Source organism: Artibeus jamaicensis, unplaced genomic scaffold (assembly GCF_021234435.1).
Source record: "Artibeus jamaicensis isolate MK-2021 breed Jamaican fruit bat unplaced genomic scaffold, CSHL_Jam_final contig_354, whole genome shotgun sequence".
Lineage (NCBI taxonomy): Eukaryota > Metazoa > Chordata > Mammalia > Chiroptera > Phyllostomidae > Artibeus > Artibeus jamaicensis.
The window spans coordinates 31,930,269-31,948,912 of NW_026521803.1; the positions used below are offsets into that span (position 1 = coordinate 31,930,269).

General features: G+C 43.9%; 1 protein-coding gene across 1 annotated transcript in view; it reads left to right on the forward strand.

The window, feature by feature from the left end:
• Positions 1-6,570: 6,570 nt before the first annotated feature.
• The window catches only part of DCC (DCC netrin 1 receptor), a 687,608-nt gene continuing 675,534 nt past the window's right edge, over positions 6,571-18,644 (forward strand). Inside the window, exons 1-3 of the mRNA XM_053664328.1 lie at positions 6,571-6,664; positions 7,875-7,993; positions 9,382-9,518. Of these exons, the coding sequence (XP_053520303.1) occupies positions 6,571-6,664; positions 7,875-7,993; positions 9,382-9,518 (350 nt within the window). The remainder of the gene's footprint in view (positions 6,665-7,874; positions 7,994-9,381; positions 9,519-18,644) is intronic.

The window sequence follows — 18,644 nt, forward strand, 5'->3', positions numbered from 1 at the left end:
CTTGCTTTTCAAACTGGTTGACTAAATTTGTCAGCAACCCCAAAATGGATTTCTGGGAAAACGAAGCGCGGAGGCTTGATGGCTAGAGGAGGGCCAGGAGTGCAGATGTTTCTTAAATATGGCTTTGGACTTTTGTGTACAAAAGGTGGCTAACGTAGGTCGAAAGAGATGTGGCTGCTTGTGTGAAACGTTTTTCCATCCCTGGGCACGACCGTCCATTTGATTCACGTGCTGGTGATCAGGAAGGGTGCGGTTGCTGTCCAATGTTTCTGTCTCATGTACATAGTCAATCTGAAAAAGGAAATTGGGGCCTGGGGGAAGCAGGGGCTTTCTCTACAATGTGTCTGGTACGAATGCAAATGTTGGTCTGATATTCGTCACACGGAGCTGCATTTTGCTGTTGAGATCACTTAGTGCCCTCGGTGGCTGGCTTGGACCGCGGCCTGGCACATAAAACGTGCTCAACAAACCTTTGTTGAGTGATAAATGAATTAATAATTGATTTACTCAAATCTATCATAGGGATTGGCATCTAGATTTTGAAGTTTAATCTTCCTTTACATACAAGACCAAAATGACTTTATGCTCAAATGCCTCATGGTGATAAATGAATGAATAATTCATTTATTAAAAATCTATCATAGGAATTGACATCTAGGTTTCAGAGTTTAATCTTCTTTTATATACGAGACCAAAATGACTTTATGTTCAAATGCATCATGGGAACAAAGAGCCGAGGGCAGCTGGGTGACCTGTGGACAGACACAATGCCCCCACTAGCTGGCTGTTAGATTTTAGCACCCTAAAACATGACACAGACATCTTGATTAACCCAGAATGGAACTCCATGCTGACCCTTGAACCCAATGAAGCCCTGACACTGAGAAATGTGTGAGATTATAACTTGAGACTGGCATCTAAACAGCAACAATAAAGCCCCAGAATAGAAATGATGCCGTCTGTATTTAAAAACTCATTGGGTTTTTGAACTTGAAAAACAGAGGTCTGGGCATGTAGAGTCTCCTCTTTTTTCTTGTTATTTAAATGTACTGGGGTGACATTGGTTAATAAAATTATCCAGGTTTCACCTGTACAGTTCTGTGATCCATTAACTGTGTATTGCACTGTGTGCCCACCATCCAAAGTCAAATCTTCTTTCATCACCATGTACTTGAGTCCCGGCAAATCCTTAGAAAACAGCCCTGGGCTCATGACTGCCCTTTGGTTTTCCTCACAAGGAGAGTTCTATAGACCAAGGTTTTGGTCTATGGACCAAAATTATATTGGTTTTGAAAACCTACTATATTATATCGGTTTACAAATTATATCCATTTTGAAAACCTAGTCCATGGCGGCAGTATTTTAGGATTTTGTGAAATAGTTTGCAAGTATAATTACATTTCTACTGTTTGTTGGTAGGTATTTGTAAATATTGTTTCCTTTGATGTTTTAAGTTTCTGGTAAGCTATTTCTGAATGCTGTTCATTTCTTTTTTCCCATCACAAGTTCCAGTCTAATCTTTACTTGAAAGGAGAGCATTTTTTACCAAGAAGAATTCAGGATGCTGCCAGTTCTGTTCAAGTATTGCCCCAAAATGCTTTGCACTTTTGTATGTACAATGCTTACTCACTTTTCCCCATTTCTACTCTGATACATGATTTTAAAGTTATCACCTTTATCATTTTTTCTGTTACTGCATACTTGCTTGATAACCATTTCTTGGATAGCGAGACATGGATCCTGAATTTTGGTGCTAGCTTTGATGATTTCTTGATGAGTGATACTAAGTAAAATTTGTAATACCCGGACCTCTTTTTCATCTCGCCTCTCTACTTTTAAATTGGCAAAGAAAACCTATCCCATAACTTTTGACATACCAAACTTCTGTAGCTTCAAGCCATTTGAAAACCTGAAACCCAGAGCATGGGTAGACAGTCTCCAGCTCAGTAGCAGAAGCCAAAGCCTATTGCTGCCAAAGCTCGTTTACATAGACCAGCTGCAGGGCAGTCGGGTAGGTGTCCACAGAAGGATGCCGAACAGCCTCCTTGAGATGTTCTGCATCTCCACCTGAGCGAGTGCACCCCTGGTCACGGTCGTCCAGGTCTGTAGGTAGCTCAGCTTTAGAAGGCCAATAATTTGTTCCCCAGCTCATGTGAGAGACCAAGTCAGCAATCTTCTAAAGATAAGTAAAAAGGCTAAAAGAAAAGACAACTATAAGTGAGAAAGTGAATTTGATTTGGTGTTTTTAGTAAAATGTTGCTTTGCAACAAAATTGCAGGAAACTGACAGTAATGGAGCTCTTGTTTATGCTAGAAGAAAAGGACCCTGAGTGAAATGGGCCAAGAGTCCTCTCTGCAGAAATAAAACCTGGGTAGCTTAGTACCAACAGCTATCTCCTTGTCCACTGTTACTTATTGTACTCAGGAGTTCAAGTGCTGAGCAAACACGGAGAAGTCAGGTTCGTTTTGTGTCCAGTCTGTTTCTGCTCTTTCTCCCTGCAGCCCCGCCTTCCCAGGACTCCTGCAAGATGCTTTGTTGTTGTTGTTAAATTTGGAAGGGGCACCTGAATTTCAAGATGCTTAAAATTACCCCTATTTTACAAAACACACAGAGATTTTAAATAACTAGGCCAAGATCACATATTCTGGGACTAATAAAATAATAAATGGCATAACTGTTATTTGAGATCTGCTCAAGTCCAAGGTCATCTTCAAATATATATATAGCTAGTCATTGTCCAGGAAGACTGCTTGTCTAAGTCCCAAATCACCATCTAGTTAAAATGTTTTTTTAAGTAATAATAGAAACTAGAAAGGGTTAGGAAAACAGGATAGTGCCAAGAGGAGAGGGAATGTAGGGGTCAAAGGCATGTGTCAGGGCTGCAGGGCTGATCAGGAGAGTATGGGAAGGCCAAGAGGCCATGTCAGCCAGTCCCGAGGTCACGGGGACAGGAAGGGAGCCGACCCTGCCCCCCGTCACTGTGTGCAGGCACAGGCCCCTCCGTCTTCGCCCCGTTGCCCCCAGCACTGTGCCAGAGCACCTCCTCTGAGTATCCCTGCACCAGATGTCTTCACAGAACACCCGCCGTAGTAACTTTACTTCAAGCTTTGCTATCAGTTCCGTTAAATGTATCCCGAAGATAAATGCAACTGTTAAGTAACTGAAAGAATCCTTATCCAGCAAAATTGTTGTACAATGAATTAAAAAATAAATTCCAGTCCCATTAAAAAAATGGGTGAATTATGTGATTTTACTATTCACAGGAAAGAAACCATATGAATGTATAATACATAGAAAGAAGCTTTTTCAGTTTAGTGAATTAAAAAATTAATAAGGTTTTTAATAGCAGTGAAAATTTTTTTTCTGTTGCAATAACAGAATTAAAGAGGAATAATGCGTTTGTACCCTTGAGAATGTGCTAGACCAGGCATTCTCAGATACTGCTGGTGACATTATTGTGCACTTATGATTGTTTCCAAGTTTCTGGAAACCAGTTTAGCAATTTTATCAAAGGACTCAGAGATGTTTGTTACTGTCACCTTTTATCCGGTATTCTGCTATTTTAAGGAATCTATTTTAGGGAAATAATTAAAAGTGTGAGATATATATATATATATATATATATATATATATATATGCTGTTGCAGCTGCAGTTTTAACAAAGTGAAACGTTGGGAATAGTCTACATTTCCATCTTCATGGAAATGGCTGATTAAAGTATGGTGTAATTATAGCAGAGAACACTATACACCTAAAATATCCTCAAAGAATTTTATTGTACATGAAAATATACTTGTGATGTAATGTCAAGTGGAAAAAAGTATAAAAATTAGAATATGCAGTGTGAACTCTGTGTGTGTGTGTGTGTGTGTGTGTGAGAGAGAGAGAGAGAGATTGCCACCAAAATACACAGAGAACACACCAGAATGGGAATTGTAGATTGTAATCTTCCTGCTGCATGAGATTATGATTTTAATTTTCTTCTTCATACTTTACTGTGATAGTCCGAATTTTCTACCATAAATGAGTATTTCTTTTAGCATATGGAAAAGAGAAGTGACTTTGATTGAAGCAACCTCAGCTATGACTGCACTTTATTCCCAGGTGCATCTTCTCTGTCCCACCCCAACGCATAGGGCTAGGAGGAGGGGATGTTGCTGGGAATTGAGGTTTATGGAGGAGAGAAGCCTGTCTCTAGGAGACTTTATGTGGTTGGTTAGGTATCCAGTAGAATATTAAATACCAAATAGTCTGCCAGTAAGCAAATAAAAGCCAAAGACTTGAGTGTATAGCACATGGAAAACCATCCTACCCAAAATAGGCACTCCCTGCCCCTGTGCCAGGTGTTCTGTACTGTGACTTTATAATAATTTATATAACATACAATTAGTGTTAGGTTACAGTCCTGTTTGTCTGGTGTCTGGTTCCTGTCTTCAGACTGTGGGGGATGTAAGGATCAATGCCTTGTATGTTTTTCTCTCTGGCCTATGTTCAACGCTGAGACCATGGCCTGACACACAGAAGGCTCCAGATAAACTTTGATTGAATGACAAATGAAACGATTCACTACAGATCCACTGTAGGATTTGAGCTCTGGTCTCTGGAACTTCCACTGGACTCCCCAAGGCTGGTGGTGGCCTCTCAGACTTTAAGCTGACCACAGGTTCAGAGGCTGGGGAAGGGAGTGGAAGGCCCTATGAATCATAACACCTTTGATGTTCTGCCTTCATTGGGGGCTGATGGAGCACCCCTGCCCAACCATAGCTGAGGACAGATGCAGGGAAAGATGCCATCTTTGGGCTCCCTTGTGGCAATGGCCTAGCACATGTCCTACTCATGATGTTCTGTTGACCCCCACCTGTGGGAAATCAGCGACTCTTCTATGTGTCTGAGCTATAAATATAAGCATATTCTACATATTTAAATTTCACTGCACCAATACGTCTTACACATATCCAGGAGGATTATTAAGGTCTCAACATCAAATAAAGTTCATTTCCATTTACTTAATTTTAAAAATGACCCTGTCAGGTAACAGGATGTAGCATACTGTTATTTATGTGCAGCATAATATTATTTTATCTTATCATGCTTCTATTTATCATCATTAGCAACCATTTGGAAAATATTCACTATGAGGCTGGCACTCTATTAAATCATTTATACACACTGCCTACTCAGCCTTTATCATAACCCTAGGAGATATGCTACCATCCCAATTTAAAAAGGAAAAAAGGGAATTATTACAATACAGGTGGGGCTGATCTCAAAGAAGGCATTATTTTATGCCCATTTTCTGTAAGAATCCTGAAATAGTATGTATCCTAAGAATTCCACGAATACCTGACATTTGAATGGGGATTAATAGTCCATAAAATACAGTCATCACACTGAGAAGCTTCCTTTTCTGAAACACTCAATGGCTCTCTTAATTTTCATAATCCAGCATTACATTGTTACCAGGGCTGCTCTTCCTTCACTTGGTACTTGATGTCCCAACTGGTCTGTTTTCTACCTGGAGGCAAACTGTTCTGTGAAGGCAGAGAGGAGATTTGTGAAGACGGCCGTGCTCCAAAGGCCCAGCGAGATGGGACGCTGACTCTGTCAGCGTCCAGTCCCACAGGGGCGTCCCTGTCTTGCCCGTCACCTGCTGAAATGTCTTTTCACTGCTGCTCTTGACCCACCCTACTCTCATTCTTTACACTTGCCCTCTAAGGGGAACAGAGCTCTTCCACTCCATCTTTCCGACTTTTGGATTAATCTTTCTAATTGGTAGAGAGAGGCCATTTGGGACATAAAACCACTTCTGTGCCCAGCCAGGAAATTTCTGAATGCCCTGTTCAGTGGAGAGGCCCAGGGGCTTGTGGGAGTCAATGCCCAGTTCTCTCATCACTTCTCTAGGTCAGGTCTTTCCTGGGGTACTCCTGATCTTTAATGTATCATGTCCAGATACCTCTAGAAACTAGGCAAGAAAAAAAGAACAGCGTTGGGTCTGTGTAACATATGTGGGTTCACAATGCTGGCCATACAAAACAGAGCTCAAAGTAAAATGTCAGTGAGCTCAAGAAGCTCCGCCAAACCACTGAGACCAGCAACCTGTTCAAAACTGAACTTTCATTACTACAAGGAAGAGAGAACAGAAGGAAAAAAAAACCCAAACATCCTAAAGCAACAAGGACAAAACTTTAAGACACCATGCTGGCCACCTGGGCACCCCTTAGAGTCTTAGGTGCGTAATGGCTGGTTAATAATTTGAAGCCTGGTCTGCAGTATGAAGAAGACAAGAAATACTTCCCAGAGCTGCCGCCCTGCACTTGATGGATCTTTCACTTTCTGCTTCCTGTGAGGAAGTGTTTAATTGCTACTGTGATTGAGATGATTATTTTCATTGTGTTCAGCCCAGCGCCAGGGAGAGACAGCCCCTCCTCGGGCAAGTTTTGCATTTCAGGTTATTTTTTGTCTCTTAGCTGTTATCAATGGTGCTGTTGCTGTCATCATCATTATCATCAGAATGGAAGTGTTAAGCCTGTAATTGCATGTGGCACCGTACTAAGTGTAATACAAGCAGGCATGGTTGTTGCTGGCCAGATGTGCATAATCAAAACATACCCTAAGCCAGAACAGTCCACTCTTACGACTCCATGTGGAAAGGAAGATGAAAACAGTGAGTAAGTGGGCCGGTCTCATGGGGCCTTAACTGCCTGTACTTTATTTAGGACAACAAACTATTACCTGGGGACCTTTAGTCTATTTTTAAAATACCTCTAAATGTGACTGTGTTCCTGGTACAGTCCTAATTACTCTATATGTGTAATCCTTGTAACAGACTTACGTGGTCAGGGCCATGATTGTTCCCAGCCCACTTAGCAGATGGCAATACTGAGGACACGCTGCTAAGAAGAGGCAGAGCAAAGATACTAAACCAATCTGTCTGATATCAGGATCCACAGCAGGGTAACATTTAAACCCTCGAGGAATCAAGAGACTTTGACTACATTGCATTATTATTTGAATTTCAGTGAGCATCCTGTCGATAAGTATATAAAACCCAGCTAAAGAGACAAAGCAAGAAAAGGAGCAAAGCAAGGATGAATGCAGTTGATTTAAGGTAGTATATTTTTTCAAATTAGCTGCGTAACGTTTTGTTGAATACAGTGATGTTTAAAAATGTTTAGAAATGAAAGAGCATTGCATACCCAACTGGAAGGGGTGAGCTGCATTCGGAATGCAGATGATGCTGTATGGAGGGTGGGAGGGTCAGGTCAGGCTTTCATTTGGATAAGCATCTCATATTGAAATTCTGATTATTTGTAGGCATACTCATCTCTAATTCTAATACTACATTACTACGTATTTATTAGGTTCTGGCTATTCCATTAAAAGGATTCAATGATTACTTGTTACTTAAGGATTCTTTTTCTTTCACCTCCCTTCATACTTTCCCTTATCTCTTTCTCTCATAATTGCTCTTCATTTTTTTTTTTGGAGGGGGTGGGGTCAGATGGACAGGAGGGAAAAGCATGTCACTTAACCCTTTCTTCCTTCAGTTTTAATCTTTCTTTCTTAAGAATAGAATTACTTTTAGTATAACATTCACCATTTTGTTAGGGTATTTGAAGATGTGAATGGGTGATGCAAAGCATTCCTATCACAGGAAATACTGTCATGGAATAGTCCCCCGTGCAGTTTCCCTCTGCGGGCCTTTGGGAAGGCCCCTGCAGTCCTCCACCCTAAATAAAGTAGCCCTCTTCAACCGGAATTGCCTGAGGCCAGTATGTTGGCTGTGCTTACTCTTTCCTGCCCTTTCATATAAAGTGCAACCCACTCCTATACCCCACTCACTCAGTGATGTTCTGTACTGGTTCATTCTTGAGAGCTGCATTTTCTGGATTTGGAGGCTGTGGACACAGTAGAAGGAGCTCTGGCTGAGGAGCCCGAGGACCTGGGTTTTCCCTCTAGCCCCAGGGATGACCAGGCATGTGGCCTCAAGCGGGTAAGTTACCCTCCAGTTTCTTGGTTTCCTCATCTGTAAAGAGAAAGGGTGGCATAGACACCTCGAAGTCCTTTCTCACTCTGTGACCTCATGATACCTGCTTAGGACTAGGGGGCAGCTGCAGGGCTGGGGGCTTCAGGGGCTCTCAGGGCTCTACAGACTGACTCGCCCCTCCACAGGGCCTGACTGCTCACCCAGGCCTGCCTGCCTGTGCCCACAGGCTGTGCCATTTTGCTGCAGAGCACTGAGATCCCAGGGGGCCCCTCCTCTCCTTCCTCCTTTGCATACGAAACAAGCAATCTGTCATGTTGACAATCAGTTGCACCTATGAACTCCAGTCTTTCTTAGGCTCCACCATTCAGATACAGTCCACTTGCTCACCTATGATGCCGTGATGGACAGTGACCTCATTGGTGGACAGGAGACATAATGGGATACGACAGTGGCAGCTGCTTATTGAAACCTCAGTAGTCTCACACGTAGCTTATGACTGAGGGTCAGAGCCTCGTACTTGGCAAGGTCCTTTGTGTGATGGATGGTGGAGATAAATAAGTACGCTGCCCAATTAAGAACACCATGCAATTACCCTTGACCATGCTGGCTATGTGGCTGTCAGGAAAAGGCTTCACCTGCAAGAGGGATGAAGAAAGGAGTTTGCACCGGGCTGCCATGGGAAAACTACCACCATGTTTTCTACGATGGTGCAGTCCTCATTCAGACTGGGTCCTGGGTCGCCCTCCTGATTTGTGCCCGTGATGCTACTCCCCTCAGCTTCTCAGAACATTCTGCTGCAAGATGATCATTTTCTCCCATGAGTCTTCCTCACATGGATACTTTCTGATCGCTCTTTAAAGAAGGGGCTAAGATGTGAAGAACAGAGCAGAGAATGGACTCACAGATAGGAAACTAAATGGGCTAAGAAGTGACTGAGAACCAGAGTTTCAGACTGCCGTCCCTACCCCTGCAGAGCGACCTGCCTATTCTGTGTCAAACACACTGTGAGAAGGAGCAGAGATGAGTCCTCTCTCTGGTGAGAACTCACCACAAGAGGGCCCTGAGGATCAGAGGGCAAGGTAGCTTCTGTGGATTGGCCAAGAGTTGTCCAGATTTGTGTACAGAAGAAGCAGGGCTATTCCATGACTGTTGGTGTGGAAGGCAACGGGATATTTGGTAGAACAAGGCCCACAGAGCTCAGCTGAAATGGTTTATATTAGGTCATTAAAGTGCATGTCATATAACCTTTAGAACAGCACACATAAATCAGAAGCTCAGGTTTATGGGGGAGCTTTCATTTACTCGACACTGTTAGGATAGCTGAGGCTCTGGTCACTCCTCAATTCTTCTGGTTTGAATGTAGAAAATTTCCACATCTTCTTTGTTCCAGAAAGGGAAGGTCCACCTGTGCTGAGGCTTCTGTAGCCTCCAGCCCCCTGACTGGCCACGATGCCACTGGCAGGGGTGGCTGGGCTCCGAGCCGAACATCCGAAAGCTCAGCAGCCACGAGCCATGAAACTTTGCCCACAGAGTACAGGTGGTCACCGAGGAGTCATCTGAGAGGCTCACGGCTACAATTATGTGTACTGGACAGCATTGTAACGCAGGTCTCCAGGGGCCTTTTAACCCATAAAGCCACCCATGCTGGAGTCTCACTAGTGCTGTTCTTCACTGGGTAAAATGACTAGAAAGACATTTACGCCCTGTCTTTTCAGAAACGACACGCCGTAAATGGAAGAGGCCACACAGGGCGTTCTGTGTGACTCCCTTTATATCAAAATCAAACACGGGCAGAATGTTTAACACCACTGAACTGTACACTGAAAAATGACCAAAATGGCAATTTTTAAGTTTTGTATATTTGACATAGAAAAGGAGACAAAGAGAAAAACCCTGCACAACTTAATCTAATGAGTTAAAATCGGTGAGAGCGGCTGGCACTGGTGGTGTCATTGACAGAAGGGGACACAGGAGGCTTGGGGATGTTGGTGCCATCCTGGTTCTTCCCAGACCACCGGCCATTCAGGGGGGTCGCGTTGTGTGGGGGCGACTCTGAGCTCTCTGCTGCGACTGACGTACTTATCTGATGAGTCTGCATTTTGCTTCCATAAGACAGTTACTATGAAAACATGCTTGATAAGTCTTCGTTGATTCGATCTCATTTGACTGGGGTGCTGGTTGCAAGCGTGAAAATTAACTCTATGCTTTAGCTGCCCAGGGATCTGGGCAGAGATAATTGAATACAATTATGTCAGTGAATACTATTTCTATTGTTTCTTTCTTGCAAACATTGAGTTCAGTTTAAGGAAGACCTAAAGGTTTAAGGGTAAGGTTTAAGAGCAAGACTTCGCCAGCCTGTGGACGACAACATGGCCGCTCTTTGAGCTGCTGGAGCGCGGAGCAGCTGCGGCCCCCCCGTGCAGTGTCGGCCTCAGTCTGCCACGGGTTACAGGACTTTTACACTGTGCTCCTTATAGGGTCCCCCCTGTGAAGAGCATTATGGGGTAGTGAGTTTCCTGTTACCCAGGAGAGGCCGGGAGCCACCTGGAAGGGATGCTCTGCAGAGAGCTGCTTGTGTTGTGGGGAGGATGAGCAATACGGCCCGTAATGACCACTTTATCCCCAAGGTTCTGTTTCTATTGTGCCTCGTAAATGTATTGGTAAAGTCACTTCCTAAATAGGGGCCCTCATCTCCGTGTCAGTTGCTCATTCAGGAAGTCACAGAGGAGTCACAGAGGTCCCAGAAGAGCACCATTGCTGTTAGAACACGGTGTTGGGTTTCTAAGGCTGCCATCACAGATTCCCACAAACTGGGCAGCTTAAAACAAAATTTATTATTTTACAGCCACAGAGGCAAGAAGTCCCAAATCAAGATTTCGGAATGCCTGCTCTCTCTCCGACACCTGGAGGGGACACATCTTCCTTGCTCCTTGAAGTTTCTGGGGGCTCCGGGCCATCCTTAGTGTTTCTTAGCTTGTAGCTGCATCCCCCTCATGTTTTCCTCCTCCTTCACGTAGGCTTCTTCCTTACGTGTCTCTCTGCCTCCTCTCCTCTCCTCCACGTATTTAGAGCCCACCAGAAACTCAGAATGACGTCATCTTAAGATCCTTAATGACATTTACAAAGATCCTATTTCCAAATAAGGTCACAGTTTGAGATTCCAAGATGATAAACATTTTGGCAAGGATACTATTCAACCTACTACACACACTTTCCAGAAAAAAGAAAAATTATACCTGAACAACGTGTGGGGCCTACAATAGGTGCCAAGTAAGTGGCAAAGAGTTGAAGCTTTGTGTCAGTTATCAACAAGTGCAGGGGCTCGGAGAGAGAGACCATGCACGCACTCATTTATTCAGCAAATAATTATTGAGGCCCTAATATGTGTAGGGACTCCACTAAGCACTGAGTGTGGCGTAGGGAATATCAAGAAACTGAGGCCATCCTCCCAGCATTTATGGTCCCCTGGGTGAGATCAGTAGTAGAGCGCAAAATGCAAAAACAGATCTGTCCTGCAGACTGCTAAGGAAGCAATGCAGCATGCTGTGAGAAAGAATCACACTGTTGTGTGCATGCGTGTGTGTGTGTGTGTGTGTGTGTGTGTGTGTGTGTAGGAGTGGATTCTAGCTGTTTTGCTTGCAGGTCTGTCAGGAGAGCACTCGTGAAAGAAATCATATTTAAGCTGAGGTGAAAAGATGGGCAGAATTTGGAAACATGGAGGGAGGTCGAGTTCAAAGGACAGAAAAAAGATCATGTGCCTAGGGCATGATGGTCAAGGCTGAGCATGAAGAGTGGGGTGCCAGAAGCCTGCTCACGTGCCCAAGGTGGTTTACGTTCAGGATTTAGGAGTCCCTGCAACAGAAAGCCTTCCAGGCTTTCTGCTGAGGAATGGCAAGCTCTGAATTTTATTTCAAGATGGTCTTACTGGTTGCTGTATGGAGAAGAGACAGGGACAGAAAAGGATACCAGCAGGTTGACTATGATAAGGTGACAGGCAGCAGGAGCAGAGACCCTGCTGTGTAGGGACCATTATTCTATGTATATTCCTGTTGCTGCTGCTGATCAGCAGGCTTCCCAGTGGATTCTTTCTTAGACTGAAGGGCCACCCTGGCTCAGTGGAGATTTGTATGGCTCCATCATCTCTATAGCAGTAACTTTTTAAAAAGGTGAAATGAAAATACTTTTTGAATGGGTGTTATCTCACATTTTTAACAAAGAAATTTTGCCATGTCTCGGCTCATGCACCATGACAATTTTGAAATTATAGTTCAGTTTGGAACATTGGTCCGGAATTTGCTTCATGCAGATGGACGTGCCCTGAGATGACTCCAGTGCAGGACAGGGAGGGCCTCCCAGACACGTGTGAGTCTCTCAGACCTAGAAACATGGGCTCGAGGTGCTTCTGACTCAGCAGGCACACCCTGTCCTACCAGAAGGCTGTGCAACACACTCCTTTTAAATCTCCACTGAAGCAGCCTTGGCCAACAGGCTTTGTGTCCGTCCATCCATGGAGGACCTGGATTCTAGCTGAAAAGAAAAGAAGATCAATATGAGAAGAGACATAAGAAAAGATGCCTCCTAACGGTGAAATAATGTGACCATTTATCTTGTTATAGAAGCCATGTAGGCTGCACTGAATGACTGAATGGGCGTGGGTCTCTCCCACAAAATCCTCTGGCACACTGCCCCCGAGTAATTGGCTGAGGGAAGCGTAACGTCTGACTATAGCAAACGGGTTCATTTTCCTGGCACACAGTGACCGTGTAGATGAAGCACATGGTCCTCACTGCAGAAGTCCCATCACCAGGATAACTAATGTTATGTGTACCTATTCTGTTCCAACCTGAGCTCCTCCAGCCCCATTCAAAACTTGTATAGTCCTTACAGGCCCTTCCTGTGAAAAAGAACCCGGGTCCAGAGGTGGACTAGGGCAGAGAGGGCCTTGGCAAAGGGCCCCAGCGCCACTGCCCTATCTGCACTGTGTTATCCACATGAGCAGGCCGCCTCCATCGAAATCAACAAAACCGTATGGCCATGTTCAGATCTGAAATTATTTCAAATGGGTTCCTGTGTAGTTACAACTCTGCACTTGCAATCTTTGTGATTTCAATTTGGAAAGTCATTCAAGTGAATAATTTAATGTTGGGCTGTTCCTTCTGTTTTCCCGACAAGCTCACAAAATTCTAAAAATAATGTTATTATGAGAAAACTTTGTGCTGAACAGGACAGTGGGGGATTACAGTACTGTTGGCCCCAGGTATAAAAGATCAGGTTGTATTTGACATTTTTAGCTTGAATCTGGGTTTTGTAAAGACAAGTGCTAATTATGTGAAGTCACCCTTTAACTCTTAGAGGCTGTCTTACCTAGAGACAGAAGAGCTAGGTTGTCCCTAAATCTCCAGCTGGCCTTGCCCAAAGGCAAGCAGAAGGTATTTTCCCGATGGAAAAAACAATCAAGTCACAGGGGTCCTTCTCATTCATCCCTCTCAACCCTTGATTCTTCTCCAAGTACGATGGTCTCCTGGCCTTAGAAGTGTCTCAAATCACTTTTTAGAATTAAGTGACATGATTTTACATTTAAGAATACCCAAGTTGTCTATGTGCGTGATTTAAAGAACTCTGGAGTTCTGCAAGACTCACTATAAAAGTTTCATTCCCTTGCTCACCCCCCAACCCTTATGCCCTTCCCAGAAGTTAACCCACTGAATCCCGCTAGCTGATCCGTAAGGAATTTTTTTATATCTCTAAGTAATGTACTTATATTGCTCCTTTTTGCTTTTTCCATTGTAAGTATTATCTACTGAATTCCTGCTGTGTGAGATATTGAATTGACCTCCTTTTGTACCCCTTCATCCATTCACCTCTATCATATACGTGCTCTGTACTCTGCCTCAGACTCCCAACAAAGTTATGCTTAACTTTCAGTAGCTCAGTATTCAGTGCTTACAATATTTAATCGAAGTATACTACAGTTACTTTTGTTTTCCAGTTTTGTTTTCCCGGAGTTAATCATCTTTTATGCACCAGTTTGTTCTCCCGGAGTTAACGGTTATCTTTTATGCATTTTGGTTTTATTTTCTTAGTTGTAACGTATTAATCTCTTCATCATGAGCCTCAGTCTCCCAGTTACTTAGACATTCAGAGACTCTCTCTGTTTGAAACAGAACTTTATTCATAATAGTTTTCAAGTATGTTTACGACATCACCCTGTTCCAGAGGAAGATGCGTCCTTCCCAGAGACTCCCGGTCTGCACCGATCTGTCTGCAATGGTCTGTGGCGGCCCAGTGGGCACCGCTCTACCCCAGAACCTCCTGACAGCACCATTTTCAGGATTCTCCCCTCTTCCCTTCTGCACTGCAGCACCGATTACCTGAAGCTCCTGTCTCCTCTAGTCCTTCCTTTTAGGTGGAATATATCTCTCATAGAGGGGGTAAATTTTAAACTTGACATGTCAGAAAATGTTTTTATTCCACCCTCTCATTTTATTAGTAGTTCGGTTGAGTATAGAATTCCCATTAAACAAGTGTCCTCCTCCAGAATTTGAGGGCATAGCTCTATTGTCTGCTAACCTCCAGGGCTGCTTTATGAAAAATCTGATGTGTTCCCATACCTGCTCGACCCTGTTAGGTTCTCTGTCTCTTGTTTCTCTGTCTCTTTGGAAACTTACAAGATGTTCTTTGCCTGCAGGGACCTAACCTCTCATGATAGACTTTGTTGTGAATATGTGTTGTGATGTGGGTCTGGGCCTGTTTGAATTGGGTTCGTGTGACCTTTGATTCAGGGAGATTGTCCTTAACTACTTCATGGATAAAGTTTTCTTGTCCACGATCTCCATACATTATTTCCAGGACTCCTTTTCCTCAGAGGTCAGACTCAGCATTCAGCACAAATGCAGTTGAGAAGGTCTACCAGTGACCGTGCCATTGTGGGCAGCACACACAGTCTGGCCGTGGTCACTGAGTGAGGTGGCGGCTGCAGGTCAGAGTGTGGGTGGACTCGGAGGCAGTGCAGCCCCCGCAGGCAGGCTGCAGGGTGAAGGAGGCTGGCGAAGGGAGGAGTAGACACGGCTTTAGCAGTGCTTCGGGCCTAAGGACCATCCCCTAAGGATGCGAAGACCGTATCTGAAACACAGTGTCTGAGACCTACAGGGTGAGGCTTAGCCACGGAGGTCCCACAGCAGGCACACTTGAGGCCAGACTGACCACTCCTTATGGCTGGGAGGAGTCTATCTAAGGCAGGCTCATAAGGGCTTGTTTGGATTTGGGGGCCCAGCCAAGTCAGATGTCAAGGATAGGCTTTATGTGCCAGAGTAAGAAATTGTAATGTAAATCAAGAAAACAAACCCTGACTGGTGTGGCTCAATGGACTGAGCACTGGCCTGCAAATCAAAAGGTTGCTGGCTCGATTCTCAGAGTGCCTGCCTGGGTTGCAGGCCAGGTCCCCAGTAGGAGGTGTGCGAGAGGTAACCAATACGTGTTTGTCTTGCACATCAATGTTTCCCTCCCTGTCCTTTTCCCTCCCTTTCCCTCTCTCTATAGATAAATAAATACAACCTTAAGTGTGATACATGGTAAAAAAGAAAAAGATGAAAAAGAAGAGGAAGAAAAAAGGAATACTAGGAACCCGAATCACACAGAAGACAAATCCTAGCAGTAAAGGCATGAGTAGTCCTAAGTGTCACCTTCTGGCACCCTAGCTCCTTGGTTTACCATGACATGGCTAATTTCAGACCCACCAGCATGTGAGCTGAGACCTTGAACCTGCATGGTCAGTATTGTACCAGGACTGGGAAAGGCTGATTCTACCAGCTGGAAATCTGCAAAGCCATGGTAGAGAGGGCTGGGAAGAGGCAGAGAAGAACAACTGAATATTTCAGAACTTCAGTGACTACCCATCACTTTTTCTACCAAATATCAACTCCATTTTTCCTCTAATGGAATTATTTTATGTTTTCATATATTCTCCTCTCATACTCTATTTTTAATCTGATCTCAATGACCAGTTTTACTTCATCTGTGTTTTATGTTTTTTTTTTCTTTACAATCTGCTTAAATTTACTGTGGTAGCCCAAAACTCTACAACTCTCCTCATCTTGAAATTGCAGTTGATCCAGAAATCTTTGCAAGACCTACCGAGACAACGACATGATCAGTACACCTTGTTTACTTCCTGTCCTGTAGCAATCGTTCGTATGCTGTTAAAACAGCCTCCCTTTGTTCACAAGTAGCCTAAAATCATCTTAAAGCACAGGCCCTTCATGATGCCAAACACCCACTAGGCACAGAATTAGCATAGGTACACCAAGACAGGGAGCACACCTGGCTCCCCCGGGCCCCTTCTGCAACTTCTCAGCCTCCCTTCAGTCTCACCTGTTATGAAGGACTAATCTCTGGGAAGAATCACAGAGCATAAACATAAATAAAGCTGTCAGCGAAGCCTCACTTCATCTTGAAGGTCCTGTAGGAATTAAAGGGAATATTTTGCTTGCCAAGGATCCTCCCTGGTATGTTTCAGAGCATTCACCGTAGGCAGCTGCCCACCAGGCTCTGCCAACAGTGGTCCCTTGTATGGCCTGTGGTTGATCAAGAAATACCTGTCCACCAGTGGCTGTACTTTCTCCAAAGCCGAAGGACCTCCTGCAGGAGGGAGAAGACACCAGACTCAGGGTCAGGGCTCACCAAGAACGACCAGCCTCTCTGGGGTCCCAGCAAAGCTGAGAGCTTAGCTGATCTGTACACAACTTATTCTTTGCTAAACTCATTGCCTCTTTTTAAAAAAATTATTGAATTTATTGGGATGGCCTTGGTTAATTAAAGTATGTAGGTTTCAAGTGTACAATTGTGTAAAACATCATCTGTGTATTGTACTGTGTGTTCACCACCTCAAGTCAAGTCTCCTTCCATCACTTTATCACCCTTTATGCTTTTCTACCTTCTCCCATCCCCTTTCACTTCTGTTAATCACCATACTGTCGTTCGTTATCTATGAAGTTTTTTTCTTTGAGAAGGACAAGTACTGTATGATTTCACTTATATGTGGAATCTAATGAAGAAAATAAATGAACAAACGAAATAGAAGCAGTCTCATGGATACAGAGAACAGACTGACAGCTGTCAGCAGGAAGGGGGGTTGGGAGCCTGGGTGCAAAAGGTGAAGGGATTAAGCAGCGCTGCCTCTTGAAGTCTCTGCTCTCTTTGGGTATAGGTGTGATCAATTATTAATTCCATTGCCAGCCCCTCTCCCCTCTCTGAAGAATGGGGGCTGGCGGCCAGCACTGAGAATTAATTCTAAGCTACTAATCATGGCTTGGTCTTTCTGGTGACCAGTCTCCATCCAGGAGTCCAACAAAGGTAACCTCATTAGAACAAAAGACACTGCTGTCACCCAGGAAACTCTGAGGGATTTGGGAGATCTTCGTCAGGATTCAGGATCAAAGCCCAAATATTAGAACAAAAGCTGCTTGTAGTGCTCTTAATAACTTAGAAAAGGACAAGGATTTTTAAGAGTTTTGTGCCAGGAACCAGAGGCAGAGACCAATGTATCCATTTGCTATTATTTCACAAAGGGAGAGGATGAATTTATCTTACTAGGAATAAAGACCTAATGCGTTAAATGAGGTAAATGAAGTTAAATGAAGTAGATGGTTTTGACGGAGATTTCCTATGTATTACAGAGAGACAGAGAGAAACGGGAGACTGGGTAAGGCCGTAGGGAGAGCAAATGCACATGGAAACTAAGTGCATAGCCATCCTGCAACTTTAACCTTTTCCTTCCTCAGCAGAGATCAGCCCACACATGGCTCATCCTGGCTTGGGTCAATCGTGTACAGTTGGGTCTCATAGTAGAAGATCTTGCTCCACTCCCCTAGTTCTGTAGACTCTTGTAATACTCGGTTATAGTTCTCGAAATCCTCTGACACACATCATCTTATTTAATTATTGTACAACGGGTATTAGAAAATACCAGTCTCATTTCAGAGACAAGTAAATACGATGACATAGAAGTACAGTAACTTGCTCCAGGTTCCACTGACAGAGATTCATTAAATTCTGACCAGTGTTGACCATGATGAATGATCAGCTGCTGGACACATCTGATAGGCAAGGTGCAGCAGACTTCATTTTTAAAAGCCCCCACAGCTCTAGGAGATGGGTAGTGACATTTTTTTTGGCCTTTTAGAGGAAAGAAAAGGGATAAGTCATTTGCTAAATTCCCATAATGGGTAAGTGGCAGAGACTGGATTTAACCCTGGGGCATGTTTGCCTCCAGAACCCGTGATCTGAACCACTTTTCTGCAGCCCGGCCACTCTCTTTCTCCTGACGTCCAGTGAGTCTTGCATAGTATGCTCACTGTTCTACTGAACCCCGCCTCCCCCCACCACGGTACCTGCATGTTAGCTGACTTTACTATGTAGAGCATCATCTCACATCTCTTTTAGTCCACAGGCATCACTTTTTTCCTATCTTATCTTCCATGTCCCTCACATGCCAGGCCTCCCAACACACTAGATCTTTCAGCGTTATTTGTATCCATCTCTCTTCTTTCTCTACTTATTTTGGAAATCTTGTATAAAGTGTAAACAATCTTTGTAAATCTTACATTGTATCTTAATGTTTTGCTCTAGAACTCAGGTCACCCAACTCCAAACATAGTCC